We start from the raw sequence: 25,598 nt of genomic DNA, 5'->3' as shown, positions 1-25,598 counted from the left end.
CATTCTTTGGCCAGGCTCTGACTCCACTACAGACAAGGAAGCAGTCGAAGAACACGAAAAGAAGGTGAGTGAGTTTGGTTTTACGCTGCTTTTAGCAATATTCCAGCAATATCACTGCGGGGGACACCAGATATGGGCTTCACACATGTCGGAAATCTAACCCGGGTCTTCGGCGTGACGAGCAAAGGCTTAACCACTAGGCTACCCGACCGCCCACACACGACAAGATGGAATAGCTTAGTTGAAAAAATCTTACATTATTCACCTGATATGGGGAGAAATCCTTAGTTGTAGCTGACTAGTAGTGGGAGGATACACCGATGTATCCGTGGATCATGACTTTGTACTTCTCAATAAGTATCAATCACAATCGCACACAAAGTAAAAAGTATTGATTCTTACTTTGAATGTATTCTTCAATAAATTGTACAACAAACACTAATAACTAGCGAAAATGAGTAGTGAAAACATAAATATTTTCATCCATTGCACCATACTTGACACTGCCAACTGTAAATTGTTAGTGTGCCAGGTATTTGGCCAAAATGTCTATAAAAAACATGGCTCACGCACCACAGATAAGAGCACATGCAAGTATCGTGATACGTATCGGATCGTGAGCAAGGTATCGTGATACGTATGGGATCGCACAGTTGGTGTCATTCATCACCACTCGCCCCTTTCCGTAACCTGCAAGAAGACTCGTCCCCCTATCGATGAATGTTATGTGCGAAAATACGACGAACCAATCAGAATGCGCGTATGATTTCAAGTTTTTCGTCAAAGAATCCCTCAGAAACAATTGATGATTTTACATATGTCTTGCATCTAAAAATATACCCAAGACACAGTTTCATGTGTTCAGTCATACTGTATAATTCCGCATGTCCCGATGTGCTTTTAATTGCATCTGAAATATATGTAATATATGGGGACATATATGTGAAACATTACGCAACGATTTGACAATTGTTTTAGGTATGCCCGTTTGCGCTAAGACGGAACCCGGTCGCAAAAATGGCCACGAGAGGGGCACGAGTCACTATTTGGCTTGTCCCGGAATAACACGAGTTGGTCACGAATGAGTTGGTGTATCGTCCCAGCCCTGACCCAGGCCTTATTAAATGCCATACTGCTAGACCCATCACTTAATAAAGGAAATATGTTGAGATAAATTGAATTCTGTCTTCACTGATATTACAGAATCTAAAATGCCTCTTAAAGAAAATATGGTACATTGGATTATAAGGAATAATGTTTACCCAAGGCTGATCTTCAGAAAGAATTCCATTTTATTTTTGCAATGACTTATTCAGAAACAGACAAATGTGAAGTGTTATTCAGATGGTTTAGGTTGGAAATAAATGTTCTTAAGTCATTTCTGAACATGATAAATGCATTATCTCTCGACCAATGTTTAATCTGGGTCTGGCAGTGTCAGAGAAATATTAGGGAAACTTAGGGCTGACCAAATAATAACCTGTCTTACGGAACCTGCTCCTTTAGTTCAGCCTTTACAAGGAGTGAGTGAGTTGGGTTTAACGCGGCTTTTAACAGTATTCCAGTTATATCACGGCGTGTCAGCTTAATGTGTGAGGAAAGCCCGAAGAGATGCAGGTCTCAGACGTTTACCACTTCGGTGAAACCCACGAGAACAGGTATGGTGCTGACAAACCTAGAAACATAATTGGGGCGAAGACTTTTCAAGGAGCATAATTGTCACGACTGATAATAACTCTGTTGGCAACCTGCTGTGTTTTGCTTGTAAAAAAGCGAACATCGACAATGTTTTGATAGAAGTAGTTTATACGTCTGAAGAAGAACACAAACCTTAAATAATGTTGATATTTCAGCCCCTTTGGACGTGGTGGTAATTTTCAGTTGGGAATTTGTGAAGTCAGTGTTGTGAATAAATACAGTTGAGAAAAAGACAGTTTGACAAGTTTCTGCCTTTGATAAGCTGATGAACGTTCAAAAAGAAAAACAAAAGATCAACTCGCTTCCCGAGAATTAAATTGATGATAATGGAAAAACTCTGAAACATCTTTCATAAAACTTATTCCTGTGATAGACGTCAATTCTACGCATTACTGTATTTTCTTCAGAATTCTAGTTTGTTTCACTTGAGCACTTGAACATAATTCCTTTTTTTCCATCCATAAAGATCCGGGGTAGAATAGGTCTTCAGCAACCCATGCCTGTCGTAAAAGGTGACTATGCTTGTCGTAAGAGGCGACTGACAGGATTGGGTGGTCAGGCTCGCTGACTTGTTGATGTCATCGATCACAATTGCGTGGATCGATGCTCATGATATTAATCACTGGATTGTCTGGTCCAGACTCGATTATTTACAGACCGCCATAATATATCTGGAATATTGCTGAGTGCGGCATTAAACAACAAACAAACAAAAAATCTGCATCAAGATTTTTCAAAATAATATCCTGTAGAGCAAATAAATTATTTGGTCTGCCCTTTCAACACATGGAAATCTCCATATATCCCAGAAAACAATGACATATGTTACAAATGAATAAGAATATACAAAACTTCAACAGCCAAAGTAAAAAGAGAATTGGCAGTCTCATAATTATATTAAAAGTTATCCAAACCCACTTTGTAATGTAATGTGATTCATAAGATTGAAACCATTCAATGTCCACTCAATTAACACAACGTGACTAATTACAACATTTAGACCTTGACTGAACCCGGCAGTGGACAACGGAGCATTGTTTCTCTGTAAAGCCACAACCAGACATAGTGTAGTTGCCACGTAATTAGCATCTGATAGCACTAATCATCTCGGAGAACTCTCGGATAATCGATCCTCATGCTAGACGGTTTCTCACTACACTAGAATCAGATGGAGATAACCCTTGATTAAGGCACCGGCTCTTGCACAATGAGATTTATATGAACACATAGAGCATCCTTTGACATTGTATTGCAAGCTGGGTTGTTCACTTCTTTGATGAGCCATACTACAGTGCATGATCGAGGCCTGTTTTGTTAAGTGAGTGAGTGAGTGAGTGAGTGAGTGAGTGAGTGAGTGAGTGAGTGAGTGAGTGGGTGGGTGGGTGAGTGAGTGAGTGAGTGAGTGAGTGAGTGAGTGAGTGAGTGAGGGACGGGTGGGTGAGTGAGTGAGTGAGTGAGTGAGTGAGTGAGTGAGTGAGTGAGTGAGTGGGTGAGTGGGTGGTTGGTCGAGTGAGTGAGTGAGTGAGTGAGTGAGTGAGTGAGTGGGTGAGTGAGTGGGTGGTTGGTCGGGTGAGTGAGTGAGTGAGTGAGTGAGTGAGTGGGTGAGTGGGTGAGTGAGTGAGTGAGTGAGTGAGTGAGTGAGTGAGTGAGTGGGTGAGTGGGTGAGTGAGTATGGTATATTCCAGCAATATCAGGGATGTGGGCAGGTTGTCCCCCAAAAAGAGAAAACTCTAGGGGGGTGAAATCTATTAAACATTCGATTGCATTTTAAGCAATTTGTGCAGTTTGGACAATGTTCACACAATCTCCATGTTCAATAATTACCTAGCATTTTTAGCAGTATGATCAATAAATCATGAAAATAACAAAAAGGTCAAAAACATTTTATTAAATATTGAAATATTTTACTTCCTAGCTTATGTTGAAACATATCACAGAACTATTTTAAGACATTTACATTATGTCACACATGATTTAATGAATACTGTCATTCATTGTCTAATCAAATTTGTTTAGTAAGTGGTATATTTCAATATTCATTGACCAATGAAATTTGTTTAGCAAATATTGAACTATTTCACATCCTAGTGTATTATGAAACTTATCACAGAAAACATGTGATGTACTTCATCATGTCATTCATCACTTAGGAGATAAACATACTGTGTTTTCAATGTAGAGCTAGGTTACCTGTAGATTTAAACCGGCTAAATTGAATTTGGAACCGAACGCGCAGCGTGAGGTTTCAAATGTTAAATTTAGCGCGGTGACTCACTCACTCAATATGTCTCATTGTGAGACAAAAGATATGACATCACAGTCGTATATAGAAAAGCGCCAAAATTCCAAGCTCTCTGTTGTCTCCAAAATGTAAATACATTCCCTTTGTTGATTTCTGTCGTGTTTTTCTGGACGAAATGTATTGCCACACATCCTTTGAATATTGTAGTAACCGCATCTGTGCATTTTGTAACCTGTAATTTTAGATATAATTATTTAAATATGCCTACCGACAATGACTGAAAATAGTACTATTCCATGAATATTAGCTATCGCGGTGATGCGGCCGTCAAACCAGCTGTTTCAATCAGAGGGGGTTTATTGTGATTTAATAGCCTCTGATTGACCAATCAGAATCGAGTAAATTCCAAATTCATGGTAGAATAAATATTAATACTGTTATTCACTGTCTAATCATATCAGTAAGGCACAACTACAACTTTGTTTTTTCTTGAGGCAACTGTCATGGAACAACATATCTGACTCTGCTTCATAGGATAGTTTCCTCTTGGAAATAGGATATTGAATATCACGGCAGGGGACACTAAGAATGGGCTTCACACATTGTTCCGGTGTGGGGAATTGAACCCAGAACTTCAGCATGATGAATGAGCACTTGAACCACTGGCCTAACCCTCAGTGAGTGTGGGAATGCTTCTAAGCTTTGTTTTAATATCTTTTACATTATCAATTTTCAGTCTTGCTTGACAACGGTATAAGGATCTATACCGAAACGTCGCTTTTTACAGTATTAAAGAAGTTGTTATCCATAAAATTGTGTCTATCTTGTCATCCGCCAACTTCTAAGTAATGCCTATCAAACAAATTATCAATTTTACTCATTAACTGTTAGGTCTATCTATGGTCACAGTGATAAAAACATATTTAATAAGTTTTATGAAATCTCACAAATTTGTCAGTTGACAGACACAGCAGGAATAAATGCAGGGTGGGTGGGTGGGTGGGTGAGTGCGTGAGTGAGTGAGTGCGTGAGTGAGTGAGTGAGTGAGTGAGTGAGTGAGTGAGTGAGTGAGTGAGCATGGTATAATCTCTCTGAGCTTCATGTACGGGGAGAAAATGTCATGTTACAGTCAATGTATGGTAAGGACTTATGGCCATGAGACCAAATGTGGACAAAGCATAAAGCCCAACCCTTCGTGAAACACTGTGGTGATAATAATTATACTGTAATAAAAAAAATATTCATATCGATTTAGTCTTTAGATTTTCTAAATGCACTGTTTTCAAAAATTGCAAAATTTAGCAAAATACTGAATGTCCATGCCATCAATGTTGAACGAAATGTAAGTATCAGGGTCCAGACTAACAGCATCCAGACTAACAGGGTCCAGATTAACAGGGTCCAGACAAACAGGGTCCAGACTAACAGTGTCCAGACAAACAGGGTCCAGACTAGCAGGGTCCAGACTAACAGGGTCCAGATTAACAGTGTCCAGACAAACAGGGTCCAGACTAGCAGGGTCCAGACTAACAGGGTCCACACTAACAGTGTCCAGACAAACAGGGTCCAGATTAACAAGGTCCAGACTAACAGGGTCCAGACTGACAGTGTCTGGACTATCAGGGTCCAGACAAACAGTGTCCAGATTAACAAGGTCCAGACTAACAGGGTCCAGACTAACAGGGTCCAGATCAACAGGGTCCAGACCAACAGGGTCCAGACTAACAGGGTCCAGACTAACAGCATCTGGAAACCTTTAAATTGAGCCTTTTCGACAAATTTATCTTTACGGGTGCATTAAGTGTTCCAAAATATGCAGTAGGAGAAACAAACAAAGCCTAATTTCAGACCCTTACTCTACAACAAACTTTAAAAACAGTTTAAAAAACTCACCACCTCATCTGAATCCATATTTACAAGGTAGATCAATTTAGTTGACGTCTAGAGTAGATACACTGCATTCAGGAAGACAGTATCTCGTGATCAGTCCGCCCACCTCATCATATTACCTGGGTGTTCTGGAGCATTTGTGTCCAGCTAATTGTTGGTGTGAAGTATAGTCTGTTTCATGCTTGCATCCACTGTCAAATGTATAAACCATTCACAATGGGCATACACAGCTAATAATATCTTGTCATCTTTAAATCTCAATGGCACCGGTTATTGGTTACCAAATTCCTTCCTCGTATTACAAATACTTTGATGGTGGTGGTTTTCTGCGTCATATTTTCAGGTGGCATTGTACTTCTTACATAATTATTTCAGCGCATCTCTTGTTTTTGTTTGAAATATCAGAAATATTTTTACATACCAGGGCCTACTTGCACAAAGCGATCTTAGCGCTAAGATGATCGTAACTCCCATACTTAAGCATAGTCTTACAATAGTCTTAGCGCTAAGATCGCTTTGTGCAAGTAGGCCCTGGTCTTACAGCTCTTGTATAGGGTACAACTTTAAAATATTTTCAGAAATAACTTGAATCGTCCCAAGTGGTGAGTTTGCAGGTTTTTACGCCGCTTTTAGCAATATTCCAGCTACATAAAGGCAGGGGGACACCAGCAATGGATCAGTAGACAATCAATTCTGTTTTTCTGCTAGGCTAAAGTTCAAAGATAACTCAAAAGGTCATTAAAAATACAAAATACATAATTACTCATTAACAGAGCTACAGATAAGCAGCATATTTGCGTAAAAGAACCCCCCCCCCCCCCCCCCCCAAATACTCAAAACCCAATCACTTTCAGTTAACTTGTGTACAGAAACGCATGCATTAAATGAAAAACTCAAATGTATAAAAACAGCTCATGTAAATTCCCAATGAAGCTTTTTCAGCATGCCTACAAAGGAGCTAATTTCCAAAACACAATTACAAGCTAATTTACTTTCCGGGTCAAGCCTATTTATTTACAACAGATATATACATCTAAAATATTATTTCATTTTTTTAAATCTTAAAATGTTCACTAATTTTGGAAAAAAAACCCAATAGATTGATGAATAGATGAGTGAAAAAATATTGGTTACCCAATGAAAAATGTAATAACCCAAATAAAATAGAAACCCTAGAGTAAAAACTCAATTGCTCAAAAGTTATCTTGAGCTCTGCATTAACACTGCAATTAACTATAAACTATTTTATTTACACTGACACCAGGAAATATAACCATACTTTCCATCGTGACCTTGTACATGATCTATGAGGCAAGAGGGAAGAACCTGGAGTAATTACTTGGGCATCTAGCTTTTCATCTTCGTAGCTACACATGTGTGTGAGGTCCTTAAGTAGATCATACACGCCACTTACATCTATCAGCTTCGTTAGTGTGAGGGGGACACGGGTGCACTCGTCTCAGGAGATGAGGTCCCTGAGCAGAGTTCCTTCCCTTTATACATACAGGCAGTACAGATGGTAGGGGAGGTTTGGCTTGTGGAGGTTTGGCTTATCTGGTCTGTACAAATGGTAGTGGTCCCCTTGTGCAGCCTCAACTAAAACAGGCAGCACAGATGGCATGGAGCCCCTTGTGGAGCCTCAGTTTAAATAGACAGTACAGATGGTAGGGGCCCATTGTGGAGCCTCGGTTTAAAAAGTACAGATGGTAGGAATCAATTGTGGAGCCTCGGTTTATTAAAGTATAGATGGTAGAGAGCCCCTTGTGGAGCCTCGACTAAAACAGGCAGTACAGATGGTGGGGAGCCCCTTGTGGAGCCTCGACTAAAACAGGCAGTACAGATGGTAGGGAGCCCCTTGTGAAGCCTCGACTAAAACAGGCAGCACAGATGGCATGGAGCCCCTTGTGGAGCCTCAGTTTAAATAGACAGTACAGATGGTAGGGGCCCATTGTGGAGCCTCGGTTTAAAAAGTACAGATGGTAGGAATCAATTGTGGAGCCTTGGTTTATTAAAGTACAGATGGTAGAGAGCCCCTTGTGGAGCCTCAGTTAAAATAGACAGTACAGATGGCATGGAGCCCCTTGTGGAGCCTCAGTTTAAATAGACAGTACAGATGGTAGGGGCCCATTGTGGACCCTCGGTTTAAAAAGTACAGATGGTAGGAGTCAATTGTGGAGCCTCGGTTTATTTTAGTAAAGATGGTTCGAATGCCACTTGTGGAGCCACGTTTTATATCGCCACTACACTCCAGATGTAAGGGAGGTTTGGTCTATATAGACAGTCCAGATGGTAGAGGAACATTGTGGAGGTTTGGTCTATATAGACAATCCAGATGGTAGAGGAACATTGTGGAGGTTTGGTCTACACAGACAGTCCAGATGGTAGAGGAACATTGTGGAGGTTTGGTCTATACAGACAGTCCAGATGGTAGAGGAACATTGTGGAGGTTTGGTCTATACGGACAGTCTACATGGTAAAGGAACATTGTGGAGGTTTGGTCTATACAGACAGTCCAGATGGTAGAGGAACATTGTGGAGGTTTGGTCTATACAGACAGTCCAGATGGTAGAGGAACATTGTGGAGGTTTGGTCTATATGGACAGTCCAGATGGTAGAGGAATATTGTGGAGGTTTGGTCTATATAGACAGTCCAGATATTAGAGGAACATTTTGGAGGTTTGGTCAATACAGACAGTCCAGATGGTAGAGGAACATTGTGGAGGTTTGGTCTATACAGACAGTCCAGATGGTAGAGGAACATTGTGGAGGTTTGGTCTATACAGACAGTCCAGATATTAGAAGAACATTGTGGAGGTTTGGTCTATATAGACAGTCCAGATGGTAGAGGAACATTGTGGAGGTTTCTTCTATATAGACATTCCAGATGGTAGAGGAACATTGTGGAGGTTTGGTCTATATAGACAGTCCAGATGGTAGAGGAACATTGTGGAGGTTTGGTCTATACAGACATTCCAGATGGTAGAGGAACATTGTGGAGGTTTGGTCTATACAGACAGTCCAGATATTAGAGGATCATTGTGGAGGTTTGGTCTATATGGACAGTCCAGATGGTAGAGGAACATTGTCGAGGTTTGGTCTATATAGACAGTCCAGATATTAGAGGAACATATTGGAGGTTTGGTCAATACAGACAGTCCAGATGGTAGAGGAACATTGTGGAGGTTTGGTCTATACAGACAGTCCAGATGGTAGAGGAACATTGTGGAGGTTTGGTCTATACAGACAGTCCAGATATTAGAAGAACATTGTGGAGGTTTGGTCTATATAGACAGTCCAGATGGTAGAGGAACATTGTGGAGGTTTCGTCTATATAGACAATCCAGATGGTAGAGGAACATTGTGGAGGTTTGGTCTATATAGACAGTCCAGATGGTAGAGGAACATTGTGGAGGTTTGGTCTATATAGACAGTCCAGATGGTAGAGGAACATTGTGGAGGTTTGGTCTATATAGACAGTCCAGAAGGTAGAGGAACATTGTGGAGGTTTGGTCTACACAGACAGTCCAGATGGTAGAGGAACATTGTGGAGGTTTGGTCTATATAGACAGTCCAGATGGTAGAGGAACATTGTGGAGGTTTGGTCTACACAGACAGTCCAGATGGTAGAGGAACATTGTGGAGGTTTGGTCTACACAGACAGTCCAGATGGTAGAGGAACATTGTGGAGGTTTGGTCTATATAGACATTCCAGATGGTAGAGGAATATTGTGGAGGTTTGGTCTATATAGACAGTCCAGATATTAGAGGAACATTTTGGAGGTTTGGTCAATACAGACAGTCCAGATGGTAGAGGAACATTGTGGAGGTTTGGTCTATACAGACAGTCCAGATGGTAGAGGAACATTGTGGAGGTTTGGTCTATACAGACAGTCCAGATATTAGAAGAACATTGTGGAGGTTTGGTCTATATAGACAGTCCAGATGGTAGAGGAACATTGTGGAGGTTTGGTCTATATAGACAATCCAGATGGTAGAGGAACATTGTGGAGGTTTGGTCTATATAGACAGTCCAGATGGTAGAGGAACATTGTGGAGGTTTGGTCTATATAGACAGTCCAGATGGTAGAGGAACATTGTGGAGGTTTGGTCTACACAGACAGTCCAGATGGTAGAGGAACATTGTGGAGGTTTGGTCTATATAGACAGTCCAGATGGTAGAGGAGCATTGTGGAGGTTTGGTCTACACAGACAGTCCAGATGGTAGAGGAACATTGTGGAGGTTTGGTCTACACAGACAGTCCAGATGGTAGAGGAACATTGTGGAGGTTTGGTCTATATAGACATTCCAGATGGTAGAGGAATATTGTGGAGGTTTGGTCTATATAGACAGTCCAGATGGTAGAGGAACATTGTGGAGGTTTGGTCTACACAGACAGTCCAGATGGTAGAGGAACATTGTGGAGGTTTGGTCTATATAGACATTCCAGATGGTAGAGGAATATTGTGGAAGTTTGGTCTATACAGACATTCCAGATGGTAGAGGAATATTGTGGAGGTTTCGTCTATATAGACATTCCAGATGGTAGAGGAACATTGTGGAGGTTTGGTCTATATAGACAGTCCAGATGGTAGAGGAACATTGTGGAGGTTTGGTCTATACAGACAGTCCAGATGGTAGAGGAACATTGTGGAGGTTTGGTCTGTACAGACAGTCCAGATGGTAGAGGGACATTGTGGAGGTTTGGTCTATATAGACAGTCCAGATGGTAGAGGAACATTGTAGAGGTTTGGTCCAGGGGTCTGGAAACTGCCATATGCGCCGGACATGTCGGATTGGGAATCTCAAATGTCCGTTTTAAAATATTGCTTACCGGACATTTTAAAAAGTATTGTCCGGACATTCTTAAATTTTGACCGGACATCATCAACAGTTAGGACTGAGCAGTTTCTGTCTGCAGTTGCAACACAATGAAGATTAACTACACTGACAAGCTTTGTTTGTTTTGATTTCTGTAAATACATCGTACCTACATGATAGTCCAATCGGTCAATCACTGTAATAGGCAATAAACTGAGTTGACATTGATTAATCGAGGATTAATTACTGAGAACATCTTGTTAATTTGAGTGAAAGGTGTTTACAACTGTACATTAATACCTTGCATCATCGATGTACCTCATTATCCTCACAATGCTACGATACGTAACCTCAGACAAGAAGCGAAAGCGTGACAACAGCCAGTCGACCGATGCCGATCAGTCGAGCGGATCTGCCAAACCCTCAAAGTCTGGACGATCATTTTGTAAGTCATGGCTAACGACTTTCACTTGGTTGACATACAATGAGGATTTGCAGATTTTATTGTTTTCAGTAGTTAGTCGTATATTGAATCTTGATTGACCGCCATTTTGCTTTCTCGGACGATCGATATCCAATTTTTTTATGGTCAATAATTAAGTACAGATGAAAAAAGTATTCAAATAACTATTGCTATCAACAATATTTTAGTATTTGTGATTAAATTATCTGTCTTGTTTTTAAAAAAATCTTTAGTTTAAAAAAAACCTTTTCCCGTCAGGTCACGTGATAACCAAATATGGGATAATAGTCTCGATCCAAATGTTACAACGCGTACACTTGAGCAGACTCATGAATATAACTCATGAATATTAATTAGACCGTTCACTACGTTAACAGATCGTTATTATAACAGAAACAAACGTATGTTTTCCATGTAAATCTAAAATGATATTATTTGTTATTAATTGTCAGGTGAATTAAACAATTTAAATTGAAATAATTCATAATTCATCATATTATGAATACGTAAACTTGTAATGTGTGTGAAAAGTCGTACTAAAATACGCTATTTGAAGGGGGCGTGGCCTAAATGCAAATGTCCGATTGGGATTTTAAATTTTCCGGACCCCTGGTTTGGTCTATATAGACAGTCCAGATGGTCTAAAACATTGTGGAGGTTTGGTCTATATAGACAGTCCAGATGGTAGAGGACCATTGTGGAGGTTTTGTCCATACAGACAGTCCAGATGGTAGAGGAACATTGTGGAGGTTTGGTCTATACGGACAGTCCAGACGGTAGAGGAACATTGTGGAGGTTTGGTCTATATAGACAGTCCAGATGGTTGAGGAACATTGTGGAGTTTTGGTCTATATGGACGGTCCAGATGGTTAGGGGCCCATCGTGGAGCCTTGTTTTATATACACAGTGGAGATGGTTGGGAGCCCCTTGTGGAGCCTCAGGTTTTCTTGTCAAGTGGACCAGCCTGAGTGGAAATGTAATTTAATACATTTCCTTACCAATTCCTAGTGAGTTAATGGCGACATCCTACCAAAAATAATATGGAGAACTTGCATTTTAATGTTTTGCCAACTGGTAAAAGAAAAGGTACAACCACATTGTTTGCTGTTGTTTTTTGTGAGTGAGTGAGTGAGTGATAGTTTTACACAGCAATCAGCACTATTGAAGATTCATCACAGCAGCATGTAAATATACAAAAAAAAACAGAGGCTGATAGCAGAGAAATCATCTATGTTGTTGGGGTACAATGACCCCAGTCATCGGGGTACAATGACACTTGACATTGGGGTAAAATGACACATGACATCGAGGTAAAATTACACATGACATTGGGGTATAATGACACATGTGATCGGGGTATAATGACACATGACATCGGGGTACAATGACACATGACATCGGGGTATAATGACACATGACATCGGGGTACAATGACCCATGACATCTGAGTACGATGACCATGACATCTGGGTACAACGACACAAATGAGACTAAAAATGTTAGTTTCTACCACAGCTATTCTGTTCCACAATTCTCACAGGACACACCAATGGAGCTTTTTAAAAGACAGGATCATTTAACATTGACAAGAATGGGAAACTGAGGACCTATTCTGTTTCACAATTCTCACAGGGACACACGTACAGAGACATCGACAGTGAAATCGGCACCTGGCGCCTGTGACAAGCATGGGGACCTACAGACCTATCACAGAGTAAGAATTTCGCACTCGACCTGTCGTCCTTGCCAAACTGCCCAATAGTTAAGGTATCATAAGGACAAGAAGAAATTTGTCACTTTTAAGGGTTTTGCTATATATCATTGTAAGGACTAGTGGACTAAAAATGTTTGTTTGTATCGCTGCTATTCTGTTCCAGAATTCTCACAGGGACTACAAAATGAGGCTGGAGTGTGTGAGTGAGTGAGGTTTTCACCGCTTTTAGCAATATTCCAGCAATATCACAGCAGGGGACACCAGAAATGGGCTTCACACATTGTACCCATGTCGGGAATCGAACCCGGGTCTTCGGCGAGACGAGCTAACGCTTTAACCACTAGGCCACCGACCGCCCATTGAGACTGGAACTGACAGGATCATTTTACATTAACAAGCATGGGGAACTGAGGGCCTATTCTGTTCCACAACTCTCACAGGACACACAAATAGAACTTTTACAACGACAGGATCATTTTACATTGACAAGCATGGGGAACTGAGGGCCCATTCTGTTCCACAACTCTCACATAACAAACAAATGGAGACTGACACTGACTGCCGCCGACAGGCTTCTGTGACAAGCCCCTCAGATACTGGGAAACTTTGCTGTTCTAGAACTCTCACAGGGACATACAAAAGAGATTGGCACTGACAGGATCTAATGACCAGAAGACAATGCAGATATATTCTGCTCCAGAATTCTTACAGGACAAACAAATAGAGATTGGCGTTGACAGCTCTTGTGACAAGCTTGGGTATTCTCATAGGGACACACAAATGGAGATCAGCGACAGTTGTTTTGATGACCTATATAGATATATTTGTCCTCTGCAATGACCCAGAGATGTGTAAATGTTCTGTCTGACATGGGGGGCGGTCGGGTAGCCTGGTGGTTAAAGCGTTCGCTCGTCACGCCGAAGTTCCGTTGTCTTCCGACAAGAATAAAACAAGTAGAGACCAAAGACAAGCAATGTGTTTTACACACTATGCCCTGGTCTCCGCCATCCTGCACTTTCTGTTCCTGTCACTATTGAGGTAAGCCTGGATTTGAAGATTTCACATGCTTCATCTCCAGATTTAGCAACTTGTTTATATTGTCTTCCTCATCGATATTTGATGTCCGCAGGTGGATTCGTTCCCAGATGGAGTCATTCTGCTTGTCAATGGTCGGTCCGTAAATCTTGAAAAGTTTTCGTGACAACACAGAATTCCAAGGGACATCATGAGTGAAATGATGAGTTGGTCCGGAGACAAAAAGGACTTCAGTTTAACCCAAATGAAATATTGCCGACATTTCGCTGTGTATGAATACTTTTCAAGATAAGTATCCTTATCATGGAGATTTAAAGCACATTATTTAAATATTATGTTTGATCAACATTCATCAAAACAACTTAATTTGACTCTCCCCCACCCCATGCATACTGCTAACCAGGTGAGTTCAGTTGTTATTGCGATGTCGTCCATTTTATCTTGGCGACATTACATTCCAGGGTGATGTCATTGCATTCCTAAGTGACATTATATCAACAAGTGTGAAAGCTTTTCGTGCAGCCGGCTTATGAACATGACTGACAACGTGTGTATTTTACATAAATAAACAAATGTCTTCTGATTTGCAAATTTATTGAGTATTCGATGTTGGAAAATTTATATTTAAATCTCTGGCAAATGCTGTCATTCAAAAAGAAATTTTCAAGCTTCGAACAACAACAACACTCACTCATTCTAAGTCAACCAACCCTCGAAATAAATCTGCACTCGCTCTTGTTTGAAGATTGTTATCAGAAAAGGCCTATTATGAAATCTCAATACAAAAACAGTCTAAAGGCTTCGAGCATTGGAGCGTCTAACACCCGTTGGACACATCATAAAAAAACCATAATGAATCACATTTAATTCTAGACATGTCCCGACACTTCTCATCGACCCACCACCAGTCTCGCTTCAATTTATTACCCTAAACCCTTACAGACATTGTAAAAAGTCTTGAGAATCTCCTAATTCTTTGTTTTAATTCTCTTGCAAACACGTCGCCTACTAGACTAGCATACTACAATGTGGTAAAATGCTGCAGGTTGTGAACGCAGCAATATGGTCGGCGCAGGAGCAAATGAGATGGCAGACGACTTAGATCCTCAACACTATGGAATCGGCCAGTACGGAGCTATTGATTTTCCTCAGAGGAGTGACGTGAACTATCTTACTGTCATTCCCATTTGACGGAGCTGTCAACTTCAATTTCCAATATGGTACCTATGCAACATTGGAAAAGCTATCTTAAGAGTATCGGACCTATCTAAGATTCTGGCAAGTCTTTCAAACACACATACAATAGTTAAACAATGTAAAACATATTTACCCAATGATTTTCTGTTTTTGGACACTGTTTTCAAGTTGATGATTTTAAAGGATTTAGAATCAACTAAACATACAGAGCTTGTTTTCCTAATATTTGAAAGTTTGTCATAATGTCCTAAATTTGATCACTGTCCTTCAATATTTAGAAGGCCAGTACAATTTAATTATTTCTATACATAGTTCTGCCATGAAAAAGTTGAAGGCAGGAAAGAATTTAAAAAAGAAAGAAAAGAAATTCAAAGACAAAAAAAGGGAATGACTTAATATTTTAGTGACTATTACCATTGTTATCATTACCATAATAATCAGTAAATTATATTAAAACTCTTTTCTTATCTTATCTTATCTTTTTTTTCTTCTTTTCTTTTCTTTTCCCATGTGGGGAATTGAATCTTCGCATTCAGCCTGACAAGCGAATACCTTAACCACTACCCCAGCACTACTCAGCCTAAAGCAATTCAATGTGAATGTTAATATTCCTAAAATGAGCCATCCTGTGATTGCTTTAAGGACCTTTCTTCCACCTGATTCTAGTAACAAGTTAACCTTGTGATTTCAGAAGACATGTGCTTCTTTCACATAACATAATGAGTGAGAAACAGTGCTATGGTTGTCACAATGGTTGTCACAAGTGATCCCAGTGCTATGGTTGTCACAAGTGATCACAGTGCTATGGTTGTCACAAGTGATCACAGTGTTATGGTTGTCACAAGTGATGACAGTGCTATGGTTGTCACAAGTGATGACAGTGCTATGGTTGTCACAATGGTTGTCACAAGTGATCCCAGTGCTATGGTTGTCACAAGTGATGACAGTGTTATGGTTGTAACAAGTGATCCCAGTGCTATGGTTGTCACAAGTGATCACAGTGCTATGGTTGTCACAAGTGATCCCAGTGCTATGGTTGTCACAAGTGATGACAGTGCTATGGTTGTCACAAGTGATCACAGTGCTATGGTTGTCACAATGGTTGTCACAAGTGATGACAGTGCCATGGTTGTCACAAGTGATCCCAGTGCTATGGTTGTCACAAGTGATCACAGTGCTATGGTTGTCACAAGTGATCCCAGTGCTATGGTTGTCACAAGTGATCACAGTGCTATGGTTGTCACAATGGTTGTCACAAGTGATCCCAGTGCTATGGTTGTCACAAGTGATGACAGTGCTATGGTTGTCACAAGTGATCCCAGTGCTATGGTTGTCACAAGTGATGACAGTGCTATGGTTGTCACGAGTGATCACAGTGCTATGGTTGTCACAATGGTTGTCACAAGTGATCCCAGTGCTATGGTTGTCACAAGTGATCACAGTGCTATGGTTGTCACAAGTGATCCCAGTGCTATGGTTGTCACAAGTGATCACAGTGCTATGGTTGTCACAAGTGATGACAGTGCCATGGTTGTCACAAATGATCCCAGTGCTATGGTTGTCACAAGTGATGACAGTGCTATGGTTGTCACAATGGTTGTCACAAGTGATCCCAGTGCTATGGTTCTCAAGTGATGACAGTGCTATGGTTGTCACAAGTGATCCCAGTGCTATGGTTGTCACAAGTGATGACAGTGTTATGGTTGTCACAATGGTTGTCACAAGTGATCCCAGTGCTATGGTTGTCACAAGTGATGACAGTGTTATGGTTGTAACAAGTGATGACAGTGCCATGGTTGTCACAAGTGATGACAGTGCTATGGTTGTAACAAGTGATCCCAGTGCTATGGTTGTCACAAGGGATCACAGTGCTATGGTTGTCACAAGTGATGACAGTGCTATGGTTGTCACAATGGTTGTCACAAGTGATCCCAGTGCTATGGTTGTCACAAGTGATCCCAGTGCTATGGTTGTCACAAGTGATCACAGTGCTATGGTTGTCACAAGTGATCCCAGTGCTATGGTTGTCACAAGTGATGACAGTGCTATGGTTGTCACAATGGTTGTCACAAGTGATCCCAGTGCTATGGTTGTCACAAGTGATGACAGTGCTATGGTTGTCACAAGTGATCCCAGTGCTATGGTTGTCACAAGTGATGACAGTGTTATGGTTGTCACAATGGTTGTCACAAGTGATCCCAGTGCTATGGTTGTCACAAGTGATGACAGTGCTATGGTTGTCACAAGTGATGACAGTGCTATGGTTGTCACAAGTGATGACAGTGTTATGGTTGTCACAAGTGATGACAGTGCTATGGTTGTCACAAGTGATCCCAGTGCTATGGTTGTCACAAGTGATGACAGTGCTATGGTTGTCACAAGTGATGACAGTGCTATGGTTGTCACAAGTGATGACAGTGTTATGGTTGTCACAAGTGATCCCAGTGCTATGGTTGTCACAAGTGATGACAGTGCTATGGTTGTCACAAGTGATCGCAGAGCACTATTCTGCCCTGAAATATTCCTGTGGGAGGTCAAACGCTATGATTTAACATGATACCAACACTTCACATGCTACTTATTCCACAAATTATGTTCGCCAGAAAGGCATAAACTGGGTTAATGAGGTAATAATCGAGAACTGGCAGTCCGCTGATACCAAATTAACAGACTTCTGTGACCTACAACTGTCAACACAAAGAGTGAGTGAGTGAGTGAGTGAGTGAGTGAGTGGGTGAGTGAGTGAGTGAGTGAGTGAGTGAGTGAGTGAGTGAGTGAGTGAGTGAGTGAGTGAGTGAGTGAGTGCATGAGTGAGTGAGTACAGTCTAAAACTTCTTTCAGCCATCTTCTAGCAATATCAGATAGAATCTATAATTTTCATGACATGAACCATCTTAATAGTTCTAATTTTTTGCATCCCCCAGGACACACAAGTTACATTAGTTGCATCCATTGTCAATTTGCATTGAATGAGTATTGCTTTACACCACTTTTAGCAATATTACAGCACTATCATAGCAAGGACATCACAAATGGGCTTTAACCATTGTACCTATGTTTGGAATCGAACCTGATCTTTGCCGTGACGAGCGAACGCTTTAACCACTAGGCTACCCCTCACAAAGAGAACCACAGCACGGTTACTGAAGACACAATTTTTTGTTTAAGCCTCTAGGATATAATACACTGGCAAACGCTGCCACTTTTCCAGAACTCATATGACACAAGACAACAAATAATAGTATTATGTGTAAGTTTACCTGGTCTTTTGGTTAGGCCTAAGATGACCTGATGATGTCACTTTTTTTCTCCTTATTTTACAAATTCATTTGCATGATTCACCAACACAAATGTTTTTCCCCCAAACAGTACAATCATTGTATTGTGGAGGAAATACATAGTCGTCGTCTCTGGTATTAGAGCGCCCTTTCTCAGTTATTCATAAAAGTTAAGTAGAGTGATGTCAAAACCGCATTTGACAGGCCCCAAAGGCCTTATTATAAATCTCCCATCCACCCACACACTGCATTGTACGTCATGTGCAGTTTGAATTTCATCTTTGGGAAAACAGGTTTAAGTTACCTTGACATGTTAAAACAAGAGTCATCAGAAAGATGACATATCCCCCTGGCAGCTGTCTGTAAAGTAACCACTAGTAAATGTGCAATTCTGTATGTAATGAGTCAACAGTTGAATGTTCTTTAAGAAGCATACATTGTTTACCCACTGAATGGTTTTCGAATTCTGGCCCGGAAACGAACCCCATCCCCAATTGAGTCTATGTCCAACTTCATTCCATAAAAATTGAAAAAAATAAAAAATTTAGAAAAATCCCAAAATATCAAAAGGCACCACTTCAGTATGTGCCTGATAGATTTGCCAAGTCTCGATCAAATACACTGAATGGTTTTGGAATTCTGCCCCAGAAACGAACCCCATCCCCAATTGAGTCTATGTCCAACTTCATTCCATAAAAATTGAAAAAAATAAAAAATTGAAAAATCCCAAAATATCAAAAGGCACCACTTCAGTATGTGCCTGATAGATTTGCCAAGTCTCGATCAAATACACTGAATGGTTTTGGAATTCTGCCCCAGAAACGAACCCCATCCCCAATTGAGTCTATGTCCAACTTCATTCCATAAAAATTGAAAAAAAAATAAAAATTAGAAAAATCCCAAAATATCAAAAGGCACCACTTCAGTATGTGCCTGATAGATTTGCCAAGTTTCGATCAAATACCCTGAATGGTTTTCGAATTCTGCCCCGGAAACGAACCCCATCCCCAATTGAGTCTATGTCCAACTTCATTCCATAAAAATTGAAAAAATTTTTTTAGAAAAATCCCAAAATATCAAAAGGCACCACTTCAGTATGTGCCTGATAGATTTGCCAAGTTTCGATCCAATACACTGAATGGTTTTCGAATTCTGCCCCGGAAAAGGAAATGATTACGGACGGACAGACGGTCAGATGGACAGACGGACGGACAGACAGACTGGCTGATCGCTATATCCCCCCGCATTATATGCCGGGGGGGATAAAAATTAGAAAAATACAAAAGCCTGATAGAGCTTGCTGAAAATGATGCAGGTGTCATAGCGACTGATTTACGACACCCATGTCTGAAGAACATTTAATTGCAAAGCCTCATTACCCTGGAGCCATGACATCTATATGCCTTGAAACACTTCATTGCTGTTATTTATAAGATGCTAATCCTAATTGTTAATCCCCATTTTTGTGTACATCGACCGTCTGCCATCCTGCTGATGAATTACTGTTTACATTTATATTTATTACTAAATGTCAGGTGACCTTGGCTATATAAGCCTTGGTCCAGAGAGATTGAGGACCGTGTGCGAAATACGCATCAGTCGGAAAGCGCACGTTAAATCTCCAAAGTAAGTAAGTAAGTAAGAGATTGAGGAAAAAGAAGAAAGAAAGGTCTTTCCCTTAGCCTAGCTAGGGTTAGGCTGGGTGCTCTGGGGCACCTAGACAACAACCACTACCACTATGTGCTGACCTGGCACATAGTGTCTTTTGTATGTATATATCTACATGTATAAAGTAAAACTGTATATACCGCAAGCCATCATCTCCAAGATGTCACTTCCAACTGAGAACCATACGTCGCCCCTTGCATATACGAGTATGCAAATTATCCATTAATCAACGTCAGATCAGACCACACGCGTTGTTACAGGACCAGAGACTAATAATACTACATTACTACAGGCAAACCAATTAAGATAAATGAAGCAGTTTTTATGAAATACCTTTCAATCTGATTACACATAGACAGCTTTATCTTGAGACCTAGTGGGCTTTAACTAATGCTGCTCCAAAACTTTGCAGCTAATCGAGGTACGAAATAATCAAATTGTAAAGGCACTTGAGTTAGAGTCCCGAGTCACATTCCTTTAAGTCTGGCCTTTATTTCCACGTCACAGAGGTGAGATGGTTAGAACAGAGTGAGTTGGGTCACAGTGTCATCATGGTAGGTCAGCCTAAGGGGAGGATGGTTCAAGGTCACATAAGGAAACCACTCAATTAGGCCTGGGACGTGTCAAATTTACTACCCGGGTACCTGACCCCCCATTACCCTACCCTACCTGGGTACCCTCTGTAGGTCTCAGGAGATGTCTCAAAATGTCTGATTGGGAACTTTTTTAGCATAGCCCTGGCAAAACGTATTTAGATACATGTATTAAACAATCTGGTCATGCATACATTGAAGTTGACTTAAGTTATATCTTTATTCAACCATATGAAAAATAAGAAGGAATGGGTGCATAGTCAGAAAGAAAAGCGAACATTAATGACTTGTAGTGTAACCATAGAGTTCTAGATAATTTTAGTCATTAGACAATATATCACGTGACTAACCACGGGTCTGGGTAATACCCGGGTCCTACTCAGTACCCACCTGACCCGGGTCCTACTCAGTATCCACCCGACCCGGGTCCTACTCAGTACCCACCCGACCCTGGTCCTACTCAGTACCCACCCGACCCGGGTCCTACTCAGTACCCACCCGACCCGGGTCCTACTCAGTACCCACCCGACCCGGGTCCTACTCAGTACCCACCCGACCCGGGTCCTACTCAGTACCCACCCGACCCGGGTCCTACTCAGTACCCACCCGACCCGGGTCCTACTCAGTACCCACCCGACCCGGGTCCTACTCTGTACCCACCAGACCCGGGTCCTACTCAGTACCCACCCGACCCGGGTCCTACTCAGTACCCACCCGACCCGGGTCCTACTCAGTACCCACCCGACCCGGGTCCTACTCAGTACCCACCCGACCCGGGTCCTACTCAGTACCCACCCGACCCGGGTCCTACTCAGTACCCACCCGACCCTGGTCCTACTCAGTACCCACCCGACCCGGGTGCTACTCAGTACCCACCCGACCCGGGTCCTACTCAGTACCCACCCGACCCGGGTCCTACTCAGTACCCACCCGACCCGGGTCCTACTCAGTACCCACCCGACCCGGGTCCTACTCAGTACCCACCCGACCGGGGTCCTACTCAGTACCCACCCGACCCGGGTCCTACTCAGTACCCACCTGACCTGGGTACCTGAGTTACCCGTCCCAGCCCTAACTGAGTGGTCATGCAAGCTTGGCTCTAACAACCAGTAATGTTTTAAGCTTGTGCCATACGGACTATTTGTTCGATCTTATACACTTGCCAAATACCTCTGAAATATTTCTGCAATTCAAAAATGCAAGTTTGCAAAGATAGAGATGTTTTTCTCAAACACAACAATATATGGTATTGTCATGTTCATGATATTAATCACTGGATTTTTGTCTGGTCCAAACCCGATTATTTCCAGACTGCCGTCATATAGCTGGAATATTGCTGAGTGCGGGGTTAAACAACAAATCAACCAAACAAACTCATTGTTCTCAGTAGAATATCTCTATAATTATGCAAAACAACATGTAAAGTGCACCGAAAGGCTTGCATGAGGCCAGTCTGTTCGGATTTCAGAATAAACATGTTTGTTTACAAACAAGAGAAACGTTTGGTCTTGTGATATGCAAATTAGGCTGTGGCAGTGGTGTAATGCTAAATCATGACCCAAATATGCGTATTTCATGAATAAGTAAACATAAGGTTGTACCAGCATCTTGTTTCGTTCTATTTATGAACATCAATTCATATATTGATGGTATCACATTGCTTCTGAATTCAATATTTAGAATTATACAACATTGTGATACACTCTCAACCTCCAATACCCATCCTACAGCAACATGATCAGGGTGATCCTTTGATACAAAACCTGTGACAGTACACACCTTTGGACACAACAGTGCACAGTAAACCAATCGCAGATCAATTTTAGGATTGTAGACGAAAACTAAAGGTCTAAAATTAATCCAAAAGGAGAGCTCCGCTGGGACACGTCCTAGGTGTCATCAAGGTCACAGGACAGCGACGGAAGGCCACTGATTGGGACTTTAGAACAACACCTTTATTTCTTCACCCAGGACCTTCGCAGCGCTGTCCTTCTAGTTGTCGTAAGGTAAGCAGTGAATGCATTAAGGAGTAATGCAGGATAAGTAAAAAATATACCATATTGTGATACACTCTCAATCTCCAATACCCATCCCTACAGAAACATAATCGGGGCGATCCTTTGATACAAAACCTGTGACAGTACACACCTTTGGACACAACAGTGCACAGTACATTGCAGCGTCTAAGACAGGGCTGGGACAATACACCCACTGTGCGATCCCATACGTATCATGATATCTTGCTCACGATCCCATACGTATCACGATACCTTGCTCACGATCCCATACGTATCACGATCCGATACGTATCACAATACCTTGCTCACGATCCCATACGTATCGGATCCCTTGCTCATGATCCCATACGTATCACAATACCTTGCTCACGATCCCATACATACCACGATCCGATACGTATCACAATACCTTGCTCACGATCCCATACATATCACGATCCGATACGTATCACGATACCTTGCTCACGATCCCATACATATCACGATCCGATACGTATCACAATACCTTGCTCACGATCCCATACATATCATGATCCGATACGTATCACGATACCTTGCTCACGATCCCATACATATCACGATCTGATACGTATCACGATACCTTGCATGTTCTCTTATCTGTGGGGCGTAAGCCATCTCTTTCATAGACAGCACCTACCTAGCACACAGTTGGCAGTGTCAAATATGTTGCAAAGGATGAAAATATTTACATTTTCACTACTCATTTTCACTAGCAATTAGTGTGTGGTGAAACATTTATTAAAGGATACATTTAAGGTAAGAATTGATGCTTTTTACTTAGTGTGCGACTGTGATTGATACTTGTATCGAGAAGTAAAAATCGCAATCCACCGATGCATTGGAGTATCGTACCATGACTAGTTTTCGATGTCTCGGACACAAATGGTCCCTGGCATAAGTGAGTGAGTGAGTGAGTTGGGTTTAACGCCGCTTTTAACATTATTCCAGTTATATCACGGGGTGTCAGCTTAATGTGGGAGGAAAGCCCGAAGTGATGCAGGTCTAAGACGTTTACCACTTCGGTGAAACCCACGAGCACGGGTATGGTGCTGACAAACCTAGAAACATAATCGGGGCGAAGCGGGATTCGAACCCACAATCATAGGTTTCTGGCATGCCCAAGGGACGCAACTCTGCACAGCGAATCGCGGCGCCTTAGACGACTGGGCCACCCGTGCCCCCCCCCTGGCATAAGACTCCACACAGCAGACGCTGTTCTAAGTGCAATCACTGATCTTTCATGCGACATAACCGAGAGTTATATAAATTAATCTATACACACAGGGACATACTTCTGTTCTAATGATTAGTTCACTCAGAAATTAGTTACCGACGCAATAAGCACCCGGGGCGCTCTCAAAATTAGAAAAAGGGGGCTCTTATTAGAATATAATTTTGGTGAGACAAAAACAAAGTTGAAAAATTGTAAATTTCGTAGTTTATGCTGACAGCCTGAAATGATACAAAAGAAAAGTATGTACGTATCATACACGACAGATATATTTTCCCGAATTTAATTGCCCATAATTAAGGGTGCATATAACACATGAGTGAGTATTATACACAAATCAATAAATCTTGTGTACATTGATCAATCGGAAAGGGTGCTATTTGGCATTGTTCACTAGCAAATATATTAGCAAATATCGCCGTTGGCGCTTATTACGTTGAATACGGTAATTGGACAATTTCACTGGGTAATGGTATTGATTAACAAAGTTTAGCACATTGTTATCTCGTAATGTCATCTTTTAACGATTATCCTTAACAGGTCAGAGAATTGATTGATATAATAATAACGGTATCTGGTGAACGAGGCCAGCAGCATGATGTGCAACAAGATATGTGTCCTCATTATCTTGTACTTGTGTCAATCACTCTCCATGCTGCTGTTGATTTTTGTTGTCTAGACCAGACAATCCACTGACTTGTATTACAAGCAACATTCCACGCCATCAGGGTACAAGTCTGACCATCGATCTAGATGCTTCTTGCTTGGGACCAGGAATTCCCACAGGGAGACAAGCATAGGTTGATGGAGACCTATTCTAACCTGGAATCCCCACAGGGAGACAAGTATAGGTTGATGGAGACCTACTCTAACCTGGAATCCCCACAGGGAGACAAGCACAGGTTGATGGAGACCTATTCTAACCTGGAATCCCCACAGGGAGACAAGCACAGGTTGATGAAGACCTATTCTAACCTGGAATCCCCACAGGGAGACAAGCATAGGTTGCTTAAGACCTATTCTAAACCCTTCCACAGGGAGACAAGCATAGGTTGATGGAGACCTATTCTAACCCGGAATCCCCACAGGGAGACAAGTATAGGTTGATGGAGACCTATTCTAACCCAGAATCCCCACAGGGAGACAAGCATAGGTTGATGGTGACCTATTCTAACCCAGAATCCCCACATGGAGACAAGTATAGGTTGATGGAGACCTATTCTAACCCAGAATCCCCACAGGGAGACAAGTATAGGTTGATGGTGACCTATTCTGACCAGGAATCCCCACAGGGAGACAAGTATAGGTTGATGGAGACCTATTCTAACCTGGAATCCCCACAGGGAGACAAGCATAGGTTGATGGAGACCTATTCTAACCTGGAATCCCCACAGGGAGACAAGCATAGGTTGATGGTGACCTATTCTAACCCGGAATCCCCACAGGGAGACAAGCATAGGTTGATGGTGACCTATTCTAACCCGGAATCCCCACAGGGAGACAAGCATAGGTTGATGGTGACCTATTCTAACCCGGAATCCCAACAGAGGAGACAAGCATAGGTTGCTGGTGACCTATTCTGACCAGGAATCCCCACAGGGAGACAAGCACAGGTTGATGGAGACCTATTCTAACCTGGAATCCCCACAGGGAGACAAGCATAGGTTGATGGAGACCTATTCTAACCTGGAATCCCCACAGGGAGACAAGTATAGGTTGATGGAGACCTAT

The 25,598-nt window shown here is 41.7% G+C and overlaps 1 protein-coding gene across 3 annotated transcripts in view; it reads right to left on the bottom strand.

Annotated features, from left to right (window-relative positions):
* Positions 1-25,598, bottom strand: part of LOC124137668 (endothelin-converting enzyme homolog) — a 117,440-nt gene that overhangs the window by 75,278 nt on the left and 16,564 nt on the right. For 2 of the 3 annotated variants that reach the window (XM_048391633.1, XM_048391635.1), the window contains exon 1: positions 5,834-5,930. The exons of the other annotated variant lie outside the window; for it this stretch is intronic. In XM_048391633.1, coding sequence (XP_048247590.1) covers positions 5,834-5,851 — 18 coding nt within the window. In that variant the 5' untranslated portion in view covers positions 5,852-5,930. Of the gene's footprint in view, positions 1-5,833; positions 5,931-25,598 lie in introns of those variants that run through there. 3 annotated transcript variants of the gene reach the window in all.

Source organism: Haliotis rufescens, unplaced genomic scaffold (genome assembly GCF_023055435.1).
Source record: "Haliotis rufescens isolate VD_foot unplaced genomic scaffold, xgHalRufe1.0.p SCAF_94, whole genome shotgun sequence".
Classification (NCBI taxonomy): domain Eukaryota; kingdom Metazoa; phylum Mollusca; class Gastropoda; order Lepetellida; family Haliotidae; genus Haliotis; species Haliotis rufescens.
This window is presented reverse-complemented; position numbering and strand designations above follow the sequence as displayed.